General features: G+C 55.7%; 1 protein-coding gene across 5 annotated transcripts in view; it reads right to left on the bottom strand.

The window, feature by feature from the left end:
• Positions 1 to 24,129, bottom strand: part of CFAP65 (cilia and flagella associated protein 65) — a 40,347-nt gene extending 16,218 nt beyond the window's left edge. For 4 of the 5 annotated variants that reach the window (XM_066345257.1, XM_066345255.1, XM_066345256.1 and 1 more), the window contains exons 1-16: positions 24,051 to 24,129; positions 21,182 to 21,366; positions 17,265 to 17,367; positions 16,620 to 16,786; positions 16,240 to 16,439; positions 10,566 to 10,711; positions 9,904 to 10,126; positions 9,279 to 9,544; positions 8,637 to 8,837; positions 8,073 to 8,432; positions 6,066 to 6,203; positions 4,498 to 4,743; positions 3,300 to 3,524; positions 2,253 to 2,411; positions 1,897 to 2,047; positions 1,337 to 1,465 (exon numbers count right to left, since the gene is read on the bottom strand). In XM_066345257.1, coding sequence (XP_066201354.1) covers positions 1,337 to 1,465; positions 1,897 to 2,047; positions 2,253 to 2,411; positions 3,300 to 3,524; positions 4,498 to 4,743; positions 6,066 to 6,203; positions 8,073 to 8,432; positions 8,637 to 8,837; positions 9,279 to 9,544; positions 9,904 to 10,126; positions 10,566 to 10,711; positions 16,240 to 16,439; positions 16,620 to 16,786; positions 17,265 to 17,367; positions 21,182 to 21,366; positions 24,051 to 24,056 — 2,905 coding nt within the window. In that variant the 5' untranslated portion in view covers positions 24,057 to 24,129. Of the gene's footprint in view, positions 1 to 1,336; positions 1,466 to 1,896; positions 2,048 to 2,252; positions 2,412 to 3,299; positions 3,525 to 4,497; positions 4,744 to 6,065; positions 6,204 to 8,072; positions 8,433 to 8,636; positions 8,838 to 9,278; positions 9,545 to 9,903; positions 10,182 to 10,565; positions 10,712 to 16,239; positions 16,440 to 16,619; positions 16,787 to 17,264; positions 17,368 to 21,181; positions 21,367 to 24,050 lie in introns of those variants that run through there. The other variant, XM_066345259.1, reaches the window with a different exon arrangement.
• Positions 24,130 to 25,060: the final 931 nt, after the last annotated feature.

The following is a 25,060-nucleotide window of genomic DNA, read 5'->3' on the forward strand; positions in this document are numbered from 1 at the left end:
AACAGCTAGCCCTTGTCTGATACTTTTATGTACCAGGCACCATCCTGGGTGCTTCACGCACACCACTGTATTTGATGTGCATTGTGTTTGTGTTCAAGTTAGTTCTTACTAACAGCTTTATTGAAACATAATTTATGGCCCTGGCTGGTTGGATCAGTGGTATAGTGTCAACCTGGCGTGTGGAAGTCCCGGGTCCAATTCCTGGTCAGGGCACACAGAAGTGACCATCTGCTTCTCCACACCTCCCCTTCTCCCTCCTCTCTCTTTCTTTCTCTTCCTCTCCCACAGCTTGAGCACATCGGCCCCAAACGCTGAGGATGGCTCCATGGAGCCTCTGCCTCAGGTGCTAAATATAGCTCGGTTGCGAGCATGGTCCTAGGTGGGCAGAGCATCAGCCCCAGATGGGGCTTGCCAGGTGGATCCCGGTCAGGGCACATGTGGGAGTCTGTCTTTCTATCTCCCCTTTTCTCACTTGGAAAAGAAGAAGCAAAAAAAAAAAAAAAAAGAAAGAAAGAAAGAAAGAAAACATGATTTATATAACATAAAATTAACCCTTTAATGCATACAATTCAGAGTTTTCTTGTATATTTAGAGCAGTGCGACCATCACTGCTATCTAATTTTAGAACACTTTTATCATCCCTAAAGAAACCCAGTACCAAGTAGCTGTCACTCCTCATTCTCCCCTCCCTCCACCCTTGGTAAAGCCTAATCTACTTTCTGTTGCTATAAATTTGCCCATTCGGATGCTTCACATAAATGGAATCACACGCTATGTACGTGGCTTTTTGTGATTGGATTCTTTCACTTGGCATAATCTTTTCAAGGTTCCGACATGTGGTAACCTGTATCAGTACTTCTTTCCTTTTTCTTGCCTGTGCTCCATTATTATTCCCATTTTACAGATGTGGAAACTGAGGTACTGGCAGGTTAAAACACTTGCTACGGTTACATAGCTAATAAGCGTAGGGGCCAGGATCCAGTCCCAGGCAGTCTGGCTCGAGTCCACACGCTAAGCCACCCTTCTGTGCTGCCCTGGACACCACCCGTGCCCTGGGGCAGGCTGGGAACAACTCCATTCCACTGTGGAGGAAGTTGAGGCCCGAGGCAGCTGAGGATGTGTCTACGATCCCTCTTTCAATTAGCACAGCTCTAACCGCTGTACCCTGAGTCCTTCACAGCTCAGGCATCGGACACACAGACCCCCGCACAGACAGGTGGTTGCTATGAGGCATGCATACCAGTCACCCAAAGGCGTACCCCCCCACCCCACTCCTGCTCACACAGCCCTCCCCTTCTCCTCCAGGCACTGGCTCCCGGTCAGGTGGCCCAGGTACCTCTGTGGGAGAGGAGAGAGTAACTGATGGTCCAGGAGTACTGGGACCGCTGCTTGGGACAGGCGGTCAGGCAGATGGTGTCCTGAGACCGGGGCGGCATGCTCCCCTCCGTGCGGTCCAGCTGAAGAGCTGCTCAGGGGTGACGGGGTGATGGCGTGGGGTCGAGAGCGGAGAGGCCTTCAGCGCAGTGCAGGCAGGCCCTGCCTCCCCTCCTGCTCCTTCCCAGCTACCCTCCCGGCCCGCGGAGCACTGGCTACGGAGCCGGCTCGGAGCCGGAAAACGGGGAGCAGGGTCCCTCCCCCCAGACCAAGACAGAAGGGATCTGTCTTTGTGTCACTGGCACCTGCTAAACACTCTGCTCCTCCGAGCAGTCTCTGGGGCAGGTGCCGCCAGGGGCCCCATTTTACAGGTGAGAAAGCTAAGGCTCAGACAGGGCCAGCCCGATGCCACACGTCTAGAAAGCAGAAGCAGGGGGTTTTAAACTCTGTTCTGCCTGCCTGCTAGCTATGATCTAACCACTGCCCACCTCCCCGGCCCCGGTGCTGGCGCAGGCCCCGTACCGAGGGGGTCGCTGCTGACCACCTCTGGGCTGCCCTGCTCCAGGGACAGGCGATAACAGAGGGTGCAATTGCCCTCATTCAGGAGCACCAGCGACCCGGACTGCTCACTGTTCACCACCACGTTCCCGAAGTCCAGCTCCTTCTCCTTTGCCTGAGAGCCAGATTCAGACGGGGGGTGGGGGCTCCCCCACCACGGCCCCGGCTTCCCACCCCTGGCCCTAGTCCCCGGGGAAGGGCAGGTCCAGAGGTGCGGGCCAGGGGTCAGAGGGCTCCCCTCTCTGAGCCAGGTTCCCTGGGGTCCCCTGGCCTATGGCCCCCAGCTCCCTACCCCAACCCACAAGGGTTCTCCCACTCACAGAGAGGGTGTTGGTGATGCCCAGGCCCACCAGCCGGATCATGTAGTGCGTGGTGGGGGAGGGCTTGGCGTTTGGGGGCAGGCCGGCTTCCCAGACCCACACCCCCACTCGGAACAGGTACTTGGTCTCCTCCAGAGGGCTGAAGGTCCACGTCAGCGTCTGCAGGCACAGAGATTCTCCCTGTGGGTGCCTCCAGGAAGCCCCCACCCAGGCTCCTGGCTGTCCGAGGTTCCCCTGCAGGACAGCAGGCTATGGCAAGCCTCTCTGGGTGTTTACCTTGTGCACCTCGTGTCTACCTTACACAGATCGTATATTGTGTTATTTCCCTTTGCCTCTCAATCCTTTATCCCCACCAGGTAAGTGGTATTATTTCAGTGCCTTATTTTCTGATGAGAAACTGGAGACTCAGAGAATTGGAGTAGTTTTCCCAGGGTCACATAGCTGGTGAGGGCACTTGGTGGGAGCTGGGGTGTGCACTCCCAAGGCTGGCCCCGGGGTCTGCGTGGCCGCTCGCCTCGCCGATCACTACCCCGGCCGTGTGTTGGTGGTTTGGGGCCCGTCTGGCTTTCCAGCTGGACTATAAGGTCCTAGACCAGTATGGGGATCTGCTAGTTTGTGTCCCAGCCTGTACCCCTCCAGACAGCCACTGGGGACTCTGGGAGTCCCTCTCCATCATTTGGCCTCAAGGCCAGCTGCTCCAAACCACCTGCCAGTGACCTCACGATTTTGGGGACCATGGATGGAGGGTGGACTCACCCTTGGGCAGTGGCATCAGAAAGCCTGCTTTAAGTTCCAGCTCTGCACCTCTTAATCTATAATCTTAGTAAATGCAGTTTGCTTCTCTAAGTCTTGACTCATCGATATTAAATGAAGTGATGATACCAGCAACAACCACACCTGCTCATAAGACTGGGGGAAGTGGCTACAGATCCAGTGGGAGGTGCACAGCGTAAGCCTGGCCCTGAGAGGCCTGCATAAGAGACGATGGTGGGGTGAGGATGGCAGGCACCCCCCCCCCAGCCCTTGGCAGTGGGGCAGGGAACTCACGAGGCTCTCATTGGGTTGGATAAGCCCCCTGGCAGGCTGGACGGCCAGCATCTTTCGGTACTGCTGGGAGACCCTCCACTCGAACTCCCGGGGCAGACGCGAGGGATTGCGGAAGGTGGAGTGGCTGGTGGAGGAGCAGCCTACCCGGGTGGGCTTGAAGAAGACGCTGCTGTGGGTGTCCAGCTGCAGCTGCAGCAGCTCCTCCCGGCTCTGCATGCTCACCTCCTGCAGCCAGAGCAGGGAGGGCAGTGCCCTGACCTCACCCTGCAGCCCTGGATCCCTGATGGCCCAGGCAGCCACAGCTGGGCAGCTTTTACCCCTAGGCAAGGGCAGCAAAAGGCCCTCTGCCAGCCTGGACGTGGCAGCTTCTGTCAAAGGCAGAGTGGGTCAGGACTGACCTAGGACATAGTTCTTGAAAAGAACTCAGGGACTGAGAGAGGATGTAGAGACCATTTCATGGGCCGGATGTGTGTGGGTTTACCACCCCAGACCCTTTCCCTGGACTGGCTCCAAACACCCCTCTACCACCTGTAGATATGAGTCTTATGTTGCCTCCACTCCATCCTGTGGGACCTATGAACCCCTTCTCTTGTCCAGACCCCATGAGGTGGATAGGCCAGGCCCTGAGGGGTGAGAGAGCTATTCTTAGACACAGGAGTGAGGTCCTCTTCCTGCTATGCCACTTCTTGGAGGAGTAACAGCCTCTTGGCTACTTTATTTATTTATTTTTTTATTCAGTGAGGGGAGGGAAGGCAGAGACAGACTCCCGCATGCACCCTGACTAGGATCTACCCAGCAAGCCCACTAGGGGGTGATGCTCTGCCCATCTGGGGCATTGCTCCATTGCTCAGCAACCATGCTCTTCTTAGTGCCTGAGAAAGAGGCTGTGGAGCCATTCTCAGCACCTGGGGCCAACTTGCTCCAATTGAGCCATGGCTGAAGGAGGAGAAGAGAAAGAGAGGCAAGAAGGGGAGGGGTAGAGAAGCACATGGGCATTTCTACTGTGTGCCCTGACCAGGAATCAAACCCGGGACATCCACACGCTGGGCTGAGACTCTACCGCTGAGCCAACTGGCCAGGGCCCCCTTAGCTACTTTTAGTAAGCTTTGAAGGCCAACCCAAGAATGGGGTTTTGAAGAGGGATGCCCCCAACAATGGCTCACTCCTAGGGACCCAGCCCCTTACCCCAGATTCCTACCTTAAGATACTGCGGACAAAAATTGAACTGTAAGTATAAAACGTGCTGCTTCCAGGAGCTGCCCTTGGGGTAGGTACAGATAAAGAAGATCTTGTGGGCTCCAGGGGCCACGCAGCCCGAGCTGGGCTTCAGGGAGATGTCCGGGCTGCTCTGGGGGGCCAGATTGAAGGTCAGCAACATGGAACCTTTGTTGGTCAGGAGCAGGCTGCGGTAGGAAGGTTCACTGGGAGACACTGCAGGAAACAGCTGGGATGCAAGAAAAGAGGGACCCATGCTCAGATGCACATGCTCCCCACCCCTGATACACACACTCAAGGAAGTCTATGTGGCCTTGGGTGGGGCTGTCTCCAAGGGGAGCCATGCCGCCTCTACACATCCAAGCCAAGCCTGGGAGTAGGTAACGGAGGGAGGCCATAGCTTGGCACCAAAAAATGCTTCTGTCCTCCAGAGACTTCCAGACAGGGAGATAGAGTGACCACAGGAACTGGCCCCAGAAAAGTCAGGCCTCACAGACCCTTCCTCAAAGTTAAGGAAGAGTTCTTTCATTTTAAGGGGCCCGGAAACCGCTTTTGGAAAACCCACTTTCAGAGCTCCTGGTCCGGAAGCTCCAGGGTAAGCAGCCCTCCAGATGACTCCCTTGCAGGGGCCGAGGAGAGCCCCACTTTGAGAAAGTGAAAGCCCAGCAGGCCCAGCTTCCAAACACTCCTTAGGCATCTAGGGTGTGGCCAGCACCGGGCTGAGAGCCGAGCAGGCTACAAAACACAGGCCCGAAGTCGCTGAGCAGGGGGCCCCCCGGTTCAGCTGGACAACAAGTGCATTGCTCAAGGCTGTGGGGGACTGACAGGGGCCGGAATGCTCCAGGTGGCGGCAGAGGCCACGCACTGCTGGAAGGGGCTGGCCAGGGGAAACCCTTGCAGTCATGAAGGGCTTCCGGAAGGGGTGCCCTTGTGCAGAAACACAGCTGGTGGGAGGAGCAGAAGCTCCCTAAGCACCTTCTCCGAAAGTGATGCCTTTCCAGCAGTTTAAGGGGAGTGAGAACGAACGAAAAGTCTGACAACTGCATCAGAGGGGAAACCGGAATTAGAACTTGGCTGTCTGGCTCTAAGGTCTGTTTCAAGCCCTATGTCGTCCTGCTGCTCAGACAGGGAAGGCCTGGGAATTATGACTCCCCGAGGAAGGGGCTAAGCCAAGAGACTGGTTCTGCGACCCACGGAGCTCTCGGTGATCCCCGAGAGCAGGGGCTCATGATATGGCAGCCCCACCCCTGGCAGGTGTTCAGGAAATGGGTCTCAGACAAATGAAGGAGCTGGAGAGTCTTACACCTGAGTGTGAGAGGAGAGGGGAGTATCTCAGAGGGAGCAGGCAGGAGCCAGCTGTCCGGGCCCTAGACTCTCCCCTGCTCCAGGGCCTCCACTGGCCCGGAGCCCCAGGGGCTGGAGGCGGGAGCTTGGGACAGCCAGGGAGGGTGCTGGGATGCATTTCTCAGACCCTTAGAGAAGGGAGAAGAATTTGCAGGCCACAGCAGAAGCCCCCCGTCCCACCTCCCACTGCTGCTGGACCACGCTCACCTTGGGGGCGTCCAGGGAGTACTGGGGGGTGCAGTGCTCCAAGGCGGCGCGGTAGCTGTGGCCTCGTGCCTGGAGAGTCAGGCACCAGGAGGGGCACACCGTGCAGTCCTCCTCGATATTATGAAAGCTCTGCAGGACCTGCAGGGGGCCAGGTCCACGGATGAGCTCAGAGTCCTGTGCCTGACCCTGCGCAGCGCCCTCGCGTGCCTCCCTGCACGGCAGGGGTCCTACATGGGGCACAGAAGGGAGGCGCTCCCTGCGAACAGTGCAGACAACAAGTCCTAACAGCCCCTCCTGCTGTGTGCCTGGCTGCCCTCACTGAGCACGCAGCCAGTGCTCTTTCAGCCTCACAACGGCCGTGGGACGTCCTGTAAGAATGTACCTAGAGAGACGCGGGCCAACAGAAACACTGAGACCCACAAATGTGGACCACAAACATAACTTTAAAGGTTCCAGTAGCCACATCGATAAATTCAAACACATAAAATTAATTTCAATTATTTGTTTTATTTAACCTAATAAAACTAAAATCTCATTTCAAACAAATATCCAATATATAAGTGATTTGTGAGATATTTTACATTCTTTTCACACTAAGTCTTCAAACTCCAGTGTCTCCTACCCTTTCAGCACATCTTCACTCAGAATGGCCACATTTCAAGTGCTTGCTGGCCACGGGTAGCTGGTGGCTGCCATATGGGACAGTGCGGGGCTAGGCATAGAGCCTAAAAATCTGACGGCTCAGCCTCGGCCCAGGCAGGTGTCCACAGCCTTGTTCCTACACACCTCCGTGTTTCACTGCCAGGATATTTGAATGGAGGCAATTAAAGACTCAGCTTTGAAGAGCCTTCTCCAAAGTTTGGATATGACCCCAGATTAGTAGCTGAAAAGACCAGGACTCAGAAACATTAAGGGACTTGTTCAAGGTCACACGGCTGGTAAGGGAGTCTGATCTTTTTTTTTTTTTTTTTTTTTTTTTTTTTTGTATTTTTCTGAAGCTGGAACTGGGGAGAGACAGTCAGACAGACTCCCGCATGCGCCCGACCGGGATCCACCCAGAACGCCCACCAAGGGCGATGCTCTGCCCACCAGGGGGCGATGCTCTGCCCCTCCAGGGCGTTGCTCTGCCGAGACCAGAGCCACTCTAGCGCCTGGGGCAGAGGCCAAGGAGCCATCCCCAGCGCCCGGGTTATCTTTGCTCCAATGGAGCCTTGGCTGCGGGAGGGGAAGAGAGAGACAGAGAGGAAGAGGGGGGTGGAGAAGCAAATGGGTGCTTCTCCTGTGTGCCCTGTCCGGGAATCGAACCCAGGTCCCCCGCACACCAGGCCGACGCTCTACTGCTGAGCCAACCGGCCAGGGCCAAGGGAGTCTGATCTTGACTGTACTGCTCAACTCTTCTCTCAGCTCTGGGCCCCTGGCCGCTGGGAGAGAACAGCGGTGGGCGGAGCCAAGTGAGGCAGGAGGGACTGGGCAGGACCAACGGGAGATGAGGAGGGAGTGCTGTGTGTCTGAGACTGAGGCCAGGCTGGGTTAGCCTGTGCCCGGAGTTTCCTGGGCAAGGGCTGTGCTGGGAGCCCCTTGTCACACACATCTAATTATCTGGCGCCCCGACTGTCCCCCGGGCCCTGGTTCCTGCCCACAGCTCCTTTAGGGACTGTGTCCTCCTTCAAGGACTAGAAGAGAAGCCAGGCGCCCAGGGAGCTACTCCTTGTCCACCAGAATTTCCCAAGGGCCTGACCCCAGCTGAGCTCTCCCTTTGTGGAAGGTAGGAGGCCACACATGAATGAGACACAATCAGATAGGCCAAGAAGCCCCGCAGCCAAGGCAGGCCCCGAGCCTGGGAGAAGCCACCAGCAAGGCCACTGCCCAGCCAAGAAGACAAGGAGAAGGGCCTGGCGTGGAGGAGACAGATCCTGCAGCACGTCCCTGTCACCCCCCTGACCCACCCTGCCATTCAGGCGTCGGGACAGAGAACCAACCTTCCCCACACTGTCTGTCTGCACACACCTTATAGACAGCGAAGGCTTCGAGCTCCACCACGTAGAGGCAGTCTGGGCACGATGGCTGGAAGTGTAGGTGCATGGCTGTGGACTTGAGCGGGGGCACATCACAGGTTTCTGGGGTCACCCAGAAGGGGCAGTCAGGCCTGCGTGTCCAGACCACAGTGATCTTGCCCTTGGTGTGGTTCACCAGGCGCAGTGGGACAGGGTTGGGGTCCTCAGGTCCAGGGCAGGCACCAAAATCCACCTCGGCCGGCTCCATGCTGACGGGCGGGGGAAAGATGGCCAAGTCTCTGGTGCCATCGCAGAAGTACTCAGTCATGGGGGGGATGGGGGGACACTGCAGGGCCGGCACGTCCTTCGGGTCCTGGTGGCGAGAGACGGGAAGGCCCACTGCCTCCTCCTGCATGCCTCTTGCCGGTATGTTTCTTTCTGGGGAAAACTGCAGGAGCTCCACACAGGTTGCCCCCCAGCACTCTGGGGGCGCAGGACTGCCCCCCCCGAGAACTGCTAGAGAAGGGGGCATGAACCTGGGAGGGCTTGCCCCCCAGACCCCGTGGGGCCCACGAACCTCTGTGGGGATCATGAGGGCCCCATTCTCATCCTGCTCCAGCTTCCTCTCGCTCAGCATGAGGCCCAGGATGTCTGGCGGGTAGAGCGTCAGGCCCCGCACCAGGTGCGCACGGTGCCAAGTGAGGTGCTGAGGCCTCAGGACGGCCGGCTTCAGGCTGTCCGAGTGGCAGGTCCCGATCAGATCCAGGAACACTGGGTCCTATGACATTTGTCCACATGAGGCTGCATTTCAGTCCCCACCCACCACCTTGGCCGGCACAGGTTGGTCAGGGCACAGTATGAATGAGCTCATGCAGGGCAGGGTTTCATGCGCAGTTCAAGGCTCTGGGCCTTGCCTGTGCTGTGTGGGGTGAGCTTGATCTCCCTTCTCCTTCAGAACAGCAGCAGAAAGTCCCTGGCCTGGAGCAGTCAGGACAAAGTGGGCACACCCGCCCGCCCGCCCGGCTCAGAGTGAACTGCCTGTGCCCCTGGCCATGCTCTGGCTCCAGAACCAGGCTGGCCCGGGAGGAAGTAGGCCAGGCAGACAGCCCCAGGAGCTCCAGAACACAGAGGTGAGCGCTAAGCACTGTCTTTATCCTTGGGCCTCAGATTGGCCCTCCAGCTCCCAGAGAAGCTCCTGTTCGCCCCCTCCCCCCCTCACCTGGTGGTGGATGAGACAGGCCACCCGCCGGAAGTAGATGATGGGGTGCGTGGGCCGGAAGGCACAGAGCAGGGTCATGCGGGCCTTGCCCACCAGGGTCCCGAAGGCAGGTGTGAGGCTGAAGACGCTCTCCTGGCAGTCAATGGCAAACTGGAAGTGAGCCAGGCAGTCTGATTTGTTCTCAATCCACAGGGGCTGCTCTGAGCGCTCTCCAAGGTTGACCCAGCTGAAATTGATGCAGTAGTGTTGCAGGGACACTTCAGGACCTGGGCATAGGAGATGGGGGTCCCTGTGAGTTAGCCCTGCACCGGGGTGGGGCTGGAGTAGCAGCCTCCCAAGGGTCCCACTGGTGAGAGGGGGTGCTGCCTGCAGACAGAAGGCCAAGGTGGAAAGTCTGGGAGCCCCAGCAGCCTGAGCAGACCTCCGGGTCTCCAGGACTTAGGGCAGGCACATGATCTCTGGGTGTCCTCAACTGATTCCTCACTGAGCCCACCAGGGGGCAGCAGACACCGAGACTGAAGGGCAAGGAGGCACCCGGTTCTTAGCAGGCAAGAAGTATTTCCCAATCCTAAGCATGGGCTGCTCCTGTCCCCAAAGAAGTGCAGCGTCCTGGGGTTCCAAGTACCTCTACAGAAACCAACGACTTTGAGCAGGGTTTGGGAGGCACAGCCAGAGGGCACGACACTCAAGTAGTCCATAGTTCTGACATCCAAGGTCTCGGGGTGGAAAAACACCGACACATATCTCTTCTTTCCTGGGGGCACGACGCCAGAGGCCGTGGGGCACAAGAAGGCCTGGTCTTTGGTCAGCACGTCTGGGGCCACTTCAATCCTGAAGGGGGCACTCACCTGCGGGGCCAGGTGAGGCCAGGAATGGTCAGGTCGCAGGCTGGGGCAGTCTGTCATGACCAAGGTTCCGAGCCAAGAGGGTGCGGGCAGCTGGCACCAGCCTTTGCCTCATGTGTCAGCTTCGGGCATGGGTGATGCTACCTTCACCAGGACTAAGGACGGAGTCGAGCCATGTGCCCTGTACTGGGACTGACAGGGAGGTACCTTCCCCCTCTCCTGAAGGTACCAAAAGCTTAGCTGTGGTTCTGGGGTTGGGACAGTCCTGGGCTGCTCTGTGGATTGTTCTGGAGGGTCAGGGGCACGGACAGGGGTTATGTGGGGCTTGGAGCCAAAGGTACGGAGAGAAAGAGGACATTCTTTATAGGGGACGGGTTTCAGGAGCACACAGCCCCACGGTCCCGAGTCCTGCCCCTGGCCCCCGCGAGCACAGGATGCGTACCACCGACGGATTATACAGCCTGATTTGCCTCTTGGCCGTGCAGCCCACAGCCACAGAGCCAAAGTGCAGCACTTTCTGGAAGCCCTCCACATCCTGGTCCTCCGGTCGCTTCTGCTTTATGTTCACCAGCAGCTGGGCACATTTGGCTGGACCAAAGATTGGGGGGAGGGTCTTGGAGGAAAACCCGCCAGGGTCTCTGTGGCCCCAGCTGAATAGCCCCTTGAAGAGGTAGGAGTCCCCAGGGAAACACTGGCCTATGACACCAAGGAAGGCAAAGAAAAGGCAAAGCGTGCAGGGCTGGGGGGAGGGCAGGGAGCTGGTGGGGGTCCATGGGGGCCAGGCCAGGGCAGAGGTGGGGTAAAGGGCACACGGAGGCTTTAGGACCAAGGGAGGTAGAGCAGGTGGGCTCCAGGCACAGGTAGGAGGTGAGCGTGGGCTCCGGGCACAGGTAGGAGGTGAGCGTGGGCTCCGGGCACAGGTAGGAGGTGAGCAGGTGGGCTCCGGGCACAGGTAGGAGGTAGAGCAGGTGGGCTCCGGGCACAGGTAGGAGGTAGAGCAGGTGGGCTCCGGGCACAGGTAGGAGGTAGAGCAGGTGGGCTCCGGGCACAGGTAGGAGGTGAGCGTGGGCTCCGGGCACAGGTAGGAGGTGAGCAGGTGGGCTCCGGGCACAGGTAGGAGGTAGAGCAGGTGGGCTCCGGGCACAGGTAGGAGGTAGAGCAGGTGGGCTCCGGGCACAGGTAGGAGGTGAGTGTGGGCTCCGGGCACAGGTAGGAGGTGAGTGTGGGCTCCGGGCACAGGTAGGAGGTAGAGCAGGTGGGCTCCGGGCACAGGTAGGAGGTAGAGCAGGTGGGCTCCGGGCACAGGTAGGAGGTGAGCGTGGGCTCCGGGCACAGGTAGGAGGTAGAGCAGGTGGGCTCCGGGCACAGGTAGGAGGTGAACGTGGGCTCCGGGCACAGGTAGGAGGTAGAGCAGGTGGGCTCCGGGCACAGGTAGGAGGTAGAGCAGGTGGGCTCCGGGCACAGGTAGGAGGTGAGCGTGGGCTCCGGGCACAGGTAGGAGGTAGAGCAGGTGGGCTCCGGGCACAGGTAGGAGGTGAGCGTGGGCTCCGGGCACAGGTAGGAGGTAGAGCAGGTGGGCTCCGGGCACAGGTAGGAGGTGAGCAGGTGGGCTCCGGGCACAGGTAGGAGGTAGAGCAGGTGGGCTCCGGGCACAGGTAGGAGGTAGAGCAGGTGGGCTCCGGGCACAGGTAGGAGGTAGAGCAGGTGGGCTCCGGGCACAGGTAGGAGGTGAGCGTGGGCTCCGGGCACAGGTAGGAGGTAGAGCAGGTGGGCTCCGGGCACAGGTAGGAGGTAGAGCAGGTGGGCTCCGGGCACAGGTAGGAGGTGAGCGTGGGCTCCGGGCACAGGTAGGAGGTAGAGCAGGTGGGCTCCGGGCACAGGTAGGAGGTAGAGCAGGTGGGCTCCGGGCACAGGTAGGAGGTGAGCGTGGGCTCCGGGCACAGGTAGGAGGTGAGCGTGGGCTCCGGGCACAGGTAGGAGGTGAGCGTGGGCTCCGGGCACAGGTAGGAGGTGAGCAGGTGGGCTCCGGGCACAGGTAGGAGGTAGAGCAGGTGGGCTCCGGGCACAGGTAGGAGGTAGAGCAGGTGGGCTCCGGGCACAGGTAGGAGGTAGAGCAGGTGGGCTCCGGGCACAGGTAGGAGGTAGAGCAGGTGGGCTCCGGGCACAGGTAGGAGGTAGAGCAGGTGGGCTCCGGGCACAGGTAGGAGGTGAGCGTGGGCTCCGGGCACAGGTAGGAGGTGAGCGTGGGCTCCGGGCACAGGTAGGAGGTGAGCGTGGGCTCCGGGCACAGGTAGGAGGTAGAGCAGGTGGGCTCCGGGCACAGGTAGGAGGTGAGTGTGGGCTCCGGGCACAGGTAGGAGGTGAGTGTGGGCTCCGGGCACAGGTAGGAGGTAGAGCAGGTGGGCTCCGGGCACAGGTAGGAGGTAGAGCAGGTGGGCTCCGGGCACAGGTAGGAGGTGAACGTGGGCTCCGGGCACAGGTAGGAGGTAGAGCAGGTGGGCTCCGGGCACAGGTAGGAGGTGAACGTGGGCTCCGGGCACAGGTAGGAGGTGAGCGTGGGCTCCGGGCACAGGTAGGAGGTAGAGCAGGTGGGCTCCGGGCACAGGTAGGAGGTGAACGTGGGCTCCGGGCACAGGTAGGAGGTGAGTGTGGGCTCCGGGCACAGGTAGGAGGTGAGCAGGTGGGCTCCGGGCACAGGTAGGAGGTGAGTGTGGGCTCCGGGCACAGGTAGGAGGTGAGCAGGTGGGCTCCGGGCACAGGTAGGAGGTAGAGCAGGTGGGCTCCGGGCACAGGTAGGAGGTAGAGCAGGTGGGCTCCGGGCACAGGTAGGAGGTAGAGCAGGTGGGCTCCGGGCACAGGTAGGAGGTGAGTGTGGGCTCCGGGCACAGGTAGGAGGTGAGCGTGGGCTCCGGGCACAGGTAGGAGGTGAGCAGGTGGGCTCCGGGCACAGGTAGGAGGTGAGCGTGGGCTCCGGGCACAGGTAGGAGGTAGAGCAGGTGGGCTCCGGGCACAGGTAGGAGGTGAGTGTGGGCTCCGGGCACAGGTAGGAGGTGAGTGTGGGCTCCGGGCACAGGTAGGAGGTAGAGCAGGTGGGCTCCGGGCACAGGTAGGAGGTAGAGCAGGTGGGCTCCGGGCACAGGTAGGAGGTGAACGTGGGCTCCGGGCACAGGTAGGAGGTGAGCAGGTGGGCTCCGGGCACAGGTAGGAGGTAGAGCAGGTGGGCTCCAGGCACAGGTAGGAGGTAGAGCAGGTGGGCTCCGGGCACAGGTAGGAGGTGAGCGTGGGCTCCGGGCACAGGTAGGAGGTGAGCAGGTGGGCTCCGGGCACAGGTAGGAGGTAGAGCAGGTGGGCTCCGGGCACAGGTAGGAGGTGAGCGTGGGCTCCGGGCACAGGTAGGAGGTGAGCGTGGGCTCCGGGCACAGGTAGGAGGTGAGCGTGGGCTCCGGGCACAGGTAGGAGGTGAGCGTGGGCTCCGGGCACAGGTAGGAGGTAGAGCAGGTGGGCTCCGGGCACAGGTAGGAGGTGAGTGTGGGCTCTGGGCACAGGTAGGAGGTGAGTGTGGGCTCCGGGCACAGGTAGGAGGTAGAGCAGGTGGGCTCCGGGCACAGGTAGGAGGTAGAGCAGGTGGGCTCCGGGCACAGGTAGGAGGTAGAGCAGGTGGGCTCCGGGCACAGGTAGGAGGTGAACGTGGGCTCCGGGCACAGGTAGGAGGTAGAGCAGGTGGGCTCCGGGCACAGGTAGGAGGTGAACGTGGGCTCCGGGCACAGGTAGGAGGTGAGCGTGGGCTCCGGGCACAGGTAGGAGGTAGAGCAGGTGGGCTCCGGGCACAGGTAGGAGGTGAACGTGGGCTCCGGGCACAGGTAGGAGGTGAGTGTGGGCTCCGGGCACAGGTAGGAGGTGAGCAGGTGGGCTCCGGGCACAGGTAGGAGGTGAGTGTGGGCTCCGGGCACAGGTAGGAGGTGAGCAGGTGGGCTCCGGGCACAGGTAGGAGGTAGAGCAGGTGGGCTCCGGGCACAGGTAGGAGGTAGAGCAGGTGGGCTCCGGGCACAGGTAGGAGGTAGAGCAGGTGGGCTCCGGGCACAGGTAGGAGGTGAGTGTGGGCTCCGGGCACAGGTAGGAGGTGAGCGTGGGCTCCGGGCACAGGTAGGAGGTGAGCAGGTGGGCTCCGGGCACAGGTAGGAGGTGAGCGTGGGCTCCGGGCACAGGTAGGAGGTAGAGCAGGTGGGCTCCGGGCACAGGTAGGAGGTGAGTGTGGGCTCCGGGCACAGGTAGGAGGTGAGTGTGGGCTCCGGGCACAGGTAGGAGGTAGAGCAGGTGGGCTCCGGGCACAGGTAGGAGGTAGAGCAGGTGGGCTCCGGGCACAGGTAGGAGGTGAACGTGGGCTCCGGGCACAGGTAGGAGGTGAGCAGGTGGGCTCCGGGCACAGGTAGGAGGTAGAGCAGGTGGGCTCCAGGCACAGGTAGGAGGTAGAGCAGGTGGGCTCCGGGCACAGGTAGGAGGTGAGCGTGGGCTCCGGGCACAGGTAGGAGGTGAGCAGGTGGGCTCCGGGCACAGGTAGGAGGTAGAGCAGGTGGCTCCGGGCACAGGTAGGAGGTAGAGCAGGTGGGCTCCGGGCACAGGTAGGAGGTGAGCGTGGGCTCCGGGCACAGGTAGGAGGTGAGCGTGGTCTCCGGGCACATGTAGGAGGTAGAGCAGGTGGGCTCCGGGCACAGGTAGGAGGTAGAGCAGGTGGGCTCCGGGCACAGGTAGGAGGTAGAGCAGGTGGGCTCCGGGCACAGGTAGGAGGTAGAGCAGGTGGGCTCCGGGCACAGGTAGGAGGTGAGCGTGGGCTCCGGGCACAGGTAGGAGGTGAGCGTGGGCTCCGGGCACAGGTAGGAGGTAGAGCAGGTGGGCTCCGGGCACAGGTAGGAGGTAGAGCAGGTGGGCTCCGGGCACAGGTAGGAGGTGAGCGTGGGCTCCGGGCACAGGTAGGAGGTAGAGCAGGTGGGCTCCGGGCACAGGTAGGAGGTAGAGCAGGTGGGCTCCGGGCACAGGTAGGAGGTAGAGCAGGTGGGCTCCGGGCACAGGTAGGAGGTGAGCGTGGGCTCCGGGCACAGGTAGGAGGTGAGCAGGTGGGCTCCGGGCACAGGTAGGAGGTAGAGCAGGTGGGCTCCGGGCACAGGTAGGAGGTAGAGCAGGTGGGCTCCGGGCACAGGTAGGAGGTAGAGCAGGTGGGCTCCGGGCACAGGTAGGAGGTAGAGCAGGTGGGCTCCGGGCACAGGTAGGAGGTAGAGCAGGTGGGCTCCGGGCACAGGTAGGAGGTGAGCGTGGCTCCGGGCACAGGTAGGAGGTGAGCGTGGGCTCCGGGCACAGGTAGGAGGTAGAGCAGGTGGGCTCCAGGCACAGGTAGGAGGTAGAGCAGGTGGGCTCCGGGCACAGGTAGGAGGTGAGCGTGGGCTCCGGGCACAGGTAGGAGGTGAGTGTGGGCTCCGGGCACACGTAGGAGGTGAGCGTGGGCTCCGGGCACAGGTAGGAGGTAGAGCAGGTGGGCTCCGGGCACAGGTAGGAGGTGAGTGTGGGCTCCGGGCACAGGTAGGAGGTGAGTGTGGGCTCCGGGCACAGGTAGGAGGTAGAGCAGGTGGGCTCCGAGCACAGGTAGGAGGTAGAGCAGGTGGGCTCCGGGCACAGGTAGGAGGTAGAGCAGGTGGGCTCCGGGCACAGGTAGGAGGTGAACGTGGGCTCCGGGCACAGGTAGGAGGTAGAGCAGGTGGGCTCCGGGCACAGGTAGGAGGTGAACGTGGGCTCCGGGCACAGGTAGGAGGTGAGCGTGGGCTCCGGGCACAGGTAGGAGGTAGAGCAGGTGGGCTCCGGGCACAGGTAGGAGGTGAACGTGGGCTCCGGGCACAGGTAGGAGGTGAGTGTGGGCTCCGGGCACAGGTAGGAGGTGAGCAGGTGGGCTCCGGGCACAGGTAGGAGGTGAGTGTGGGCTCCGGGCACAGGTAGGAGGTGAGTGTGGGCTCCGGGCACAGGTAGGAGGTGAGTGTGGGCTCCGGGCACAGGTAGGAGGTGAGTGTGGGCTCCGGGCACAGGTAGGAGGTGAGCGTGGGCTCCGGGCACAGGTAGGAGGTGAGCGTCACCTGCAGCCTGCAGCTGGATGCTGCTCCTCTGTTTGCCAGCCTCCCCGTACCAGCACGTGGCCTGGACTTTCTGGATGACAGCCACGAGAGGCTGAAAGGTCACCTTGATCCGGCAAGCCTGGCCTGGCCCCAGCAGCCCCCTGGCGGGCAGCATCTGGAACGGGCTTGGGAACTCCCAATTGAAGAAGGTAAGCAGGTCCCTGCAGGGTGAAGCTAGTCAGAGCCTCTGGGCTCATTCTGGTCACCGCCCTTGCTTTAGGAAGGTAGAGATACTGGGCACCACTCGTTACTCGCCCACCCCTTTCCACACCAGAAACGCCGGTCTCTCTTCCCCCAGGTACTTGCTCTCCCCACCTCTGAGCTGCAGCCGCTCCCCTCACCCTACATTGTCCAGGCAGAACCAGGCCTCAGCCATGTCCCCCACGGCACACATAGGCAACTGCAGGGATGCTGGGCAGGTCAGATTGTGGCAAGGCAGGGTGGCCCTCAGGTCCACACAGAACATCCCCTCCTCCTTCTCAAACCACAGCCGGTCCGTGTACTCCTTCTGCAGTGTGGGGGTTGGGGGCAGAGGCAGCCCCTAATCAGTACCGGTACCCGGATGGTACTCAGGGACCATATGGTCCACCCCAGCGGTTGGCCATCCCCCCAACACAACCACTGAGAGGTGGCCCTCCATCTCAGTCTCTGGGGAGATGGCTGGTTATCTGGGCTCTACCACTGTCTTGGTCTCAGAGATATGGGGCCTCTTTTGTGGGAAACAATGCATTTTGGGGGAACATTTTGAGAGCAGGAAGAGACCAAAGAGCCTGGATGACTAATACAGTAGCACAGCCAACATCCAACTGAAAACACCTCTGTCTAAAGAGTTTTAGGTCTGAGCCTCTCCAGGGCTTCCCAAGCTGGAGTTTTGCTACCGTTGGTGGGATGTGTGCACGGTGGTGGGGGCTCCTTGGGGCTCAGCCAGTTCAGCGTCACTGTGCATGTGTCCCTCACTGCCCTCTGCTTGCCACGGTGGACCTTACCTCCTCCAGGGGCCGGAAGATGATGGGGAGAACGAAGCTTATGCCCGGGCTCAGGAGGATGGGCTGAGGGGTGACTGTGAAGAAGAACCTGGTCTTGGGGGGCCTGCAGGAGAGAACCAGCAGACACGCGCTTCAGGGTCGGGGCTCGGAAAACCAGAAGGGGCAGAGAGATCGGAAAGGGCCCTGGAAAACTGAGTGGGCTGGAGTCCTTGAGACCACAAAGGGGAAAACACGGGGGCTGCATCCCAGGAGGACCTGTGTCCCTCGTCTTACTATCCCTGTTACAGACCTTCCCTCCAGGATGTCAGAGCACCAACCAAACAGACACAGGAGCAAGGGGGCAACCCCTGAAGCTCTGATGCCTGCGGTGGTCATGGGGATGGATACGAGAAAGAATGTCTTGATTCAACCAAGTTCCTGGGGGAAACTAAGGTGGGAACAGAGGTACCAGAGACGCCTTTTCAAGCAGAGACCTTGACAGAGCTACAGCATTACAGGGTGGGTCCAAACTTATAGATACCCCAACCTTTAAGATCATTAATAAGAAGATGGTATTGTCAACAACTCTACACCAACAAATGTTAAAGTTCACATAAATGTGTTTACATTCCTAGGCAAGCATAACTTACCAAAATTGACTCAAGAATTATATAATAAATTTTACAGCCATCCTCACTAAAATCATCCAAGAAATGGTAACATAGTCAAAAGTCTTCCCATAAAGAAAATGCTGGGCTGGGTGGCTTCCTTCACAGCAAGTCCTACTGAGCATCTGACAAAGAATAATTCCAGCCATATCTTCTCCATAATAGAAAATAAGAAAACACCCCCCAACATATTCTATGAATCCATTGTAACCTGACCAAGGCAGGAGAAGAATGGAAAACTACAGGCCAGAATCACCCATAAACAAAATATTAGCCAAAAGACCTTAGCAATGTAGAGAAAGAATACTCAATCATGACCAAGTTGGGCTTATTCCAGGGTTACACAATTACTTTAACAGAGAAAATCTATGGAACCCATCATATTAACAAATTAAAAGAAAAAAGTCAAATGATCATCTAAATTTTAAAATGTTAAATAAACTTTAACATATGATTATGAGAAAAATCCTCAGCAACCCAGGAAGAGAAGGAAATTTCCTTAACCTGGTAAAGTCTAAGGGGGAAAAAACTGCAGGAAACATCTCAATGAATGGTGAAACAATGGAATTTTTTACTGTGTGATCGTGAACATGGATGTCTTCAATGACCACTTCTGTTCAGCACTTCCCTATCCAACAGTGCAGGGAAGAAAGACAAAGAAAGAATATGTGTAAGGATTGGGGAAAAAATGTCGTTTCCATGTAAAATGAATGTGTACATAGAAAAACAAAAGAATCAACAAATAAATTATTAGAACTAGTGAGAGCATTTACCACGGTTGCTGGACATAATAAGGTTATGCACATAACATCCACATTTTTAAAAAAATGACTTTCTAAAACAAACAAGAATAAGCAGAAAATGGTATTATATATATCATCAAAAATACAAAATATGTAGGAATAAAACTAACTAAAAATTTGTAAGGTGTCTATGGAAAAAATTATACACTTTTTCAAAGGACATGAAAGAAGACTTAAATAAGGAATCATGTTTATAAATTGAAAGACTCATTTTGTAATATCAATTCTCCCCAAATTGATCTGTAGGTTCAATTAAATCCCAATCTAAATGTCAAAAAGTGTTTTTTTTATGTGTAGGTGTTATAAGCTGATTTGAAAACTTATGTGAAAGTTCAAAGGGCCAAGAATAGTCAAGACAATGTTGAATAAGAGTGAAGTTGGAGGCCCTGGCTGGATAGTCAGTGGTTAGAGCATTGTCCCGACACACCAAGGTTGCAGGTTTGATCTCTGATCAGGGCACATAAGTAATCAGCCAATAAATGTATAAATAAATGGAACAACAAATCAACATCTCTCTCTCTCTCTCTGCCCCCTTCCTCTCTCTCTAAAATCAACCAATAAATAAAAAATTTTAAAAAGAATGGAATTGGAGAACTAATACTACCAGATATGAAGATTTATTGTAAGTTCTAATAATTAATTCAGGATGATATTGGCCCAGGACAAGTGATCAAAGGAGCAAAATAGTTCAGAAATGAATCCATTACTATATGAACACTCGACATATACCAGTGGCGGGAGAGGTCATGAGGGAAAGCATGAACTTTTCAATAAATGGGTATTGGGACGACTGGACATTTGGTTGAGAAAAAAAGAAATGTCATAGGATCCTGACTTCAAACCATTCAAAAAAAAATCAATTCCATATAGATGAAAGACAAATACGAAATGAAAAACCATAAAGTCTTTAGAGGATAACTACAGGAGAATACCTCCATCACCTTTGTGTGGTAAAGAAGGATTTCCTTTTTCTTTCTTTCTCTCTTTTTTTTCAGGTGAAAGGAGAGGAGATAGTGAGGCAGATTCCCATATGCACCCAAACTGGGATCCACACAGCAACCCCTTCTGGGACCAATGTTCCAGTCCCGAGCTATTTTTAGTGCCTGAGGCTGATGCGCTCTAATGGAGCCATCCTCAGCATCTGAGGCCACACTCTAATCAATCGAGCCACTGGCTGTGGGAGGGAAAGAGGGTCAGAAGAGGGAGAGAAGAGGGAGTGGTGGGGAAAAAGCAGATGGTTGCTTCTCCTGTGTGCTCTGACTGGGAATTGAACCTGGGTTGTCCATAGGCTGGGCCCATGCTCTATCCACTGAGCCACTGGCCAAGGCCAAGAAGAATTTCTTAAACAAGATACAAAAATAGCATCAAAAGCATCACCATAAAAGAAAATGATTGATACATTTGATTTCTTTGAAATTAAGAACTTCTAGCCTTCAAAAGACATGATAAAGAGAGGAAAAGACAAGTCACAAGGTGGGAGAAGATATTCACAACACATAACTGACAAAGGATTTTTATCCATAATAAAAACTTCTAAAAAAATACCTTCTATTAAAAAAAAAAGACAATCTAATAGAAAGATGGGCACAGACTTAAACAGGAATTTCATAAATGAAATTTGGTCATATGGTCAATAACATATGAAAATACACTCAACTGTATTAGTGATCAGGGAAACACAAATTTAAAACCACAAGAAATTACCATTATTAGCCAAAACTTTTTTTTTTCTGACAATAGCAATTGGTAAAAATGTGGAGGAATGGGAACTCTCCTACGTGGCTGGTAGGAATACAAATGATGCAAGTACTTTGAAAAATAGTTTGGCTTTATCTACAAAAAGCAAATGTACATATTCTAAGTCATAGCAATTCTATCCTTATGTATCTACCCTAGAAAATCTCTGCTTGTGTAACCAGAGATGTGCACATGAAAGATGGCAACAATCTCAAACTGGAAACAACCTGAATGTCCCTCAACAGAAGAATGGATGAAGACATTGTAATACTATACAAGCATACATTGGAGTACTATCCCGGAATGAAAGATGACTTATAGCTGCACCTGGATGAGTCTTAGAAACATAACTGAGTAAAATAAAAATGTTAAGAAGTATACCAGGTTATTCCATTTATATAAAGTTTATAAAAAAGGTAAAATTAAACTGTATCATTTAAGGATGCAAACATAGGTGGTAAATCCATTTGAGAAAGGCAAGGAAATCATCATTGTGACAATCAGGACAATGGTTATCTTTGTGGGTAAGGAAGGTGTTCTAATAGGGAAGGGACACGTAATGGAGGTGAGGTTCCATTATTTAATCTGGTCACATGGGTTCCACTTTTGATAGTTTTTCAAACTGCACATGTTTTATATAGTCTTCTGAATTTACATGACATTTAAAAAGTTGTGTTTTTTGAAAGAGTGTCTGCTCTGGGGCTTGGGGCTCAGGGGCTGGGTCTCATACCTGTACTTTATCTTCTGCGTTTTCATGGATAGGTTTTTCAGAACCAGGCTCTTGGAGATCTCCTTCCCGAGGTCCCAGCCTTTCCACAGCAGCTCCTCAGCCACCTCAATGCCCCAGATGACCCTCTTCTTCACTTTGTCCTGCTTCTTCGAGAAGCACATCTGAGTGTCCATGGCGCTGGTTGGCTTTTCAGTTGGCAGAGAGACAGATGGACAAATTACTGGGGTAGGATTCAAAGACGCAGAGTATAGGCACCTCCAGCCCCGGGGGGTGGACTGAAGAGAGAGAGTGAGGGGCAGGCAGGCCCTGGAATCAGATATTACCTCTTCCAAGGTCACTGGAATGGTTTCCAACTAGATTCCCGGCGCCCCTGACCCTAATGCCTCCCCTAGGGCAGCCATCTGGCCACTCCACCCGGCAAACTGAGCAGTCTTAGCTGGCCTCTTCTGTGCCTCCGGGCACCTTAGATCCCACGCCTCTTGGATGCTGCCTCCTCCTCGTCCTCCCCGTCCTGCCCCTTCACCACAGAGCCTCTCCTAGCAGGAGCCGTCTATCCCAGGCACTTTTCCAGGCCCCAGTGATATTCTAGCATTCCCTCTCCTCCCTCAACTGGCTGGTGGGGCCGAGGAAGGAGCCACTTTGCCTGTGACCAACCCCCACCCTGTGCGCTGACTTTGGGGCCCTCCAAGCACTACTTCTGGTGATGCTAGAGGTGCCATGTGCCAACGCTTCCCTTCTATAACGGGAAACCCCTCTGTGGGAGGGTCCCTAACCCTTATCTATTTGAGGGGGGAGGGGAATGGGAAACCCCTGGGACGAAAGGTGGGAGAAGGATGAAGCAGTGCCTCTTCCTGCCGCAGTCATTGCTCTGAAGGCTCAACTCATTGCCACTTTATTTTATCTTTGAACAAGGATTGCTTTTATATTGTTACATAGCATAAGGATATACTCCCCTGTTCAACAAATATTTGTTGACTACCTATTATGAGCCAGACACTGAGCTAGGTGCCAGAAATACAGTATTGAAAAAGACTGACAAATCCTTCCTCTCTTGGAGGTTACACTCTCAGTTTCAATATTTACAGACAGTGTCAGATGGCTAATACAGTATTTTCTTTCCCAATCTGCCCACAGAGAAAACGTGGCCAGGTGAGTGAGGGTAATTTATTTTAAGTATCATCTGGTGCATCTGTCAAGTCCAACCAGGAAAACAGAAGCCGCTCTGGGCATTTAAAACAAGGAATTTAACGGACAATCAGGGGGTAGTGAAGTTAGCGACCTCAGGAAGCTGCAGCCACACCTAGGTTAAAGGAGGTGGTGGGGTTCTCAGAGTCCAGAGGTGGGGACTGGCATCACAGGGAGATGCCACTGCTATTGGAGACACTGTCAAAAGCAGAGAGGAGCCTGACCAGGCGGTGGCGCAGTGGATAGAGTGTCGGACTGGGATGCAGAGGACCCAGGTTCGAGACCCCAAGGTCGCCAGCGCAGGCTCATCTGGTTTGAGCAAAAGCCTACCAGCTTGAACCCAAGGTCGCTGGGTCCAACAAGGGGTTACTCAGTCTGCTGAAGGCCCGTGGTCAAGGCACATATGAGAAAGCAATCAGTGAACAACTAAGGTGTTGCAATGCGCAATGAAAAACTAATAATTGATGCTTCTCATCTCTCTCCGTTCCTGTCTGTCTGTCCCTGTCTATCCCTCTCTCTGACTCACTCTCTGTCTCTGTAAAAAAAATACATAAATAAATAAATAAATAAAATTTAAAAAAAATTATAAAAAGCAGAGAGGAAGGGAAATGCTCTGGCTTCTCTTCCTCTTCCATCTTCCAATCTCCAGCCAGGAGAGTGAATCTTTGGGCAAACAGGCCCAGAGTGGCACAGATAGAGGGCTGAGATGACCCCTGGTCAGCAGGAATGCAAGTACAACCACCATCACACTTAAGGAGACATGAAAATCCACAAAGACAGACACACGCTGCACCAAATACAAAGCCATAGCCCAGAGTCACACCCTTAGACCACCGCCCCATCACTGTTCCTGTGCTGTCACATAGAGAACACTAAGAGCTGCAAAAAACTAATCAACATTCATATGTTGGTCAAACACAAAGTCATAGGGGTCATGACAAGAAGAGTTTTCTGAAGGAAAAGAGAACGCCTGGCTACTGTATCAGCCTCCAGCTCACATCCCCCTAGAGTCCTCCCCTGGCGGTCACTCACTGCCACCACCACTGCAGCCAGACTGGTGCTCCATCTGTGCAGGATGGAGTGCTGGGCTTGGGACAGGAGAACCGTGTCCTTTCAGATTCCTCGCCTCCGCGCCCCTGCCACCCGGCCCCTCGCCCTCGCCCTGCTGTCCCCGTCCCACTGCCCGGACGTGTGCTCACACGGGCACTGGGCACTGGCACTGCCGCTGCTGCAGGCCCTCATGGACGCACTGCTGCCAGTGATGGTGGCACTCAAGTATGATCCAGAGTGTGGTCCCTGCTGCCCCCTGTCCTTGACATGGGGTTTGGGGCTGCCTGGAACACAAGTCTAAGGGGAGCACTCTGGCTAAGCCAGGAGTTCCTGCCAGTTTGGAGCTGGGAAGAGACCAGATAAAAGACAGGAAGGATGTGAAAAAGAGGCCAATGGAGTAGATTTGCAACAGCCATCGTTATCATGGAGGAGTGCCTGCTTCCCAGCGCTGGCAACAGGTGTGAGGTGAGGTGGCACCACGAGGAAGGAGCCTGAATCTGACCCAGGGCTTCGCTGCAAGCCTAGAGACCCCCCATTCAGGAAAGGCACTTGGAAGAGAGACCCTGCCCTCCATGAGCACACTTGGCATTTCCTAGAAAGCCCCCACTGAGAGTTACTAAAGCATCTGCATTACCTTCATCTAGGTTTTGCTCTGTTTCCTTCCTCTGAATGTGTTGCTTCCTGTGAGAAGAATAAGGAGTAAAGAGGCAAAGGAGACTGGAGGGTTCTTAGTCTTCTGGGTTTCCTCTGTCAGTATGAAACCGGTAGCCCTGGTTTAAAGCAAGCATTCGCTGAAGTAGTGACTCCTTCCGAGGATAAATGAATCAATATTTATTTATTTATTTATTTATTTATTTATTTATTTATTTATTTATTAGTGAGAGGAGGAGAGGCAGAGAGACAGACTCCCGCATGTGCCCTGACCAGGATCTACTCAACAAGCCCACCAGGGGGCAATGCTCTGCCCATCTGGGGTGGTTGCTTCATTACAACGGGAGCCACATTTTTTAGTAACTGAGGCAGAAGCCATGGAGCCACCCTCAGTTCCTCATACCAACTCACTGCCAATCGAGCCAAGGCTGCAGGAGGAGAAGAGAGACAGAGAAGGGGAGGGATAGAGAAGCTGATGGTCGCTTCTCCTGTGTGCCTTGACCGGGAATCGAACCCGATCTATCTACGCGCCAGGCCTACACTCTACCCGAATCAGCCTTTAAAGCAGAGAAATCTATGGATGAACTTCAGCTGGAAATTATATGAAAATGATATGCAAATGTTATAGGCAAATTATATGCAAAATATATATAATGTGCATGGGCATGTAATCTTTTCATGGGACCCTGAGAAGAGGGTCCCATTACTTTTCTGCTACTAGGTGCCTTTGTCGTTCTAGTCTGACTCATTAATGCCTGTGGCTTCAGGAGGTTCTACAGATAGCCCCAGCCTCAGTGCTCTGAAAAAGTCTTCAGTCAACACATGAAACATCCCCGTGAATTGCGTAGAAGAGATGAGAGAGGATGAGGTAAAAAGCTGGTCAAGGCCAGGGGTTAGGGCTTAAGAGAGTGAGCACTGGTCCTGGAGCAGGGAAAGCTAAATTCCAGCATCCGCTTAGATTCATTTGAGATGTGCAAGTTTCTCCAAATCCCC

The sequence above is a fragment of the Saccopteryx leptura genome, chromosome 7 (assembly GCF_036850995.1).
Source record: "Saccopteryx leptura isolate mSacLep1 chromosome 7, mSacLep1_pri_phased_curated, whole genome shotgun sequence".
In the NCBI taxonomy this organism is placed as follows: domain Eukaryota; kingdom Metazoa; phylum Chordata; class Mammalia; order Chiroptera; family Emballonuridae; genus Saccopteryx; species Saccopteryx leptura.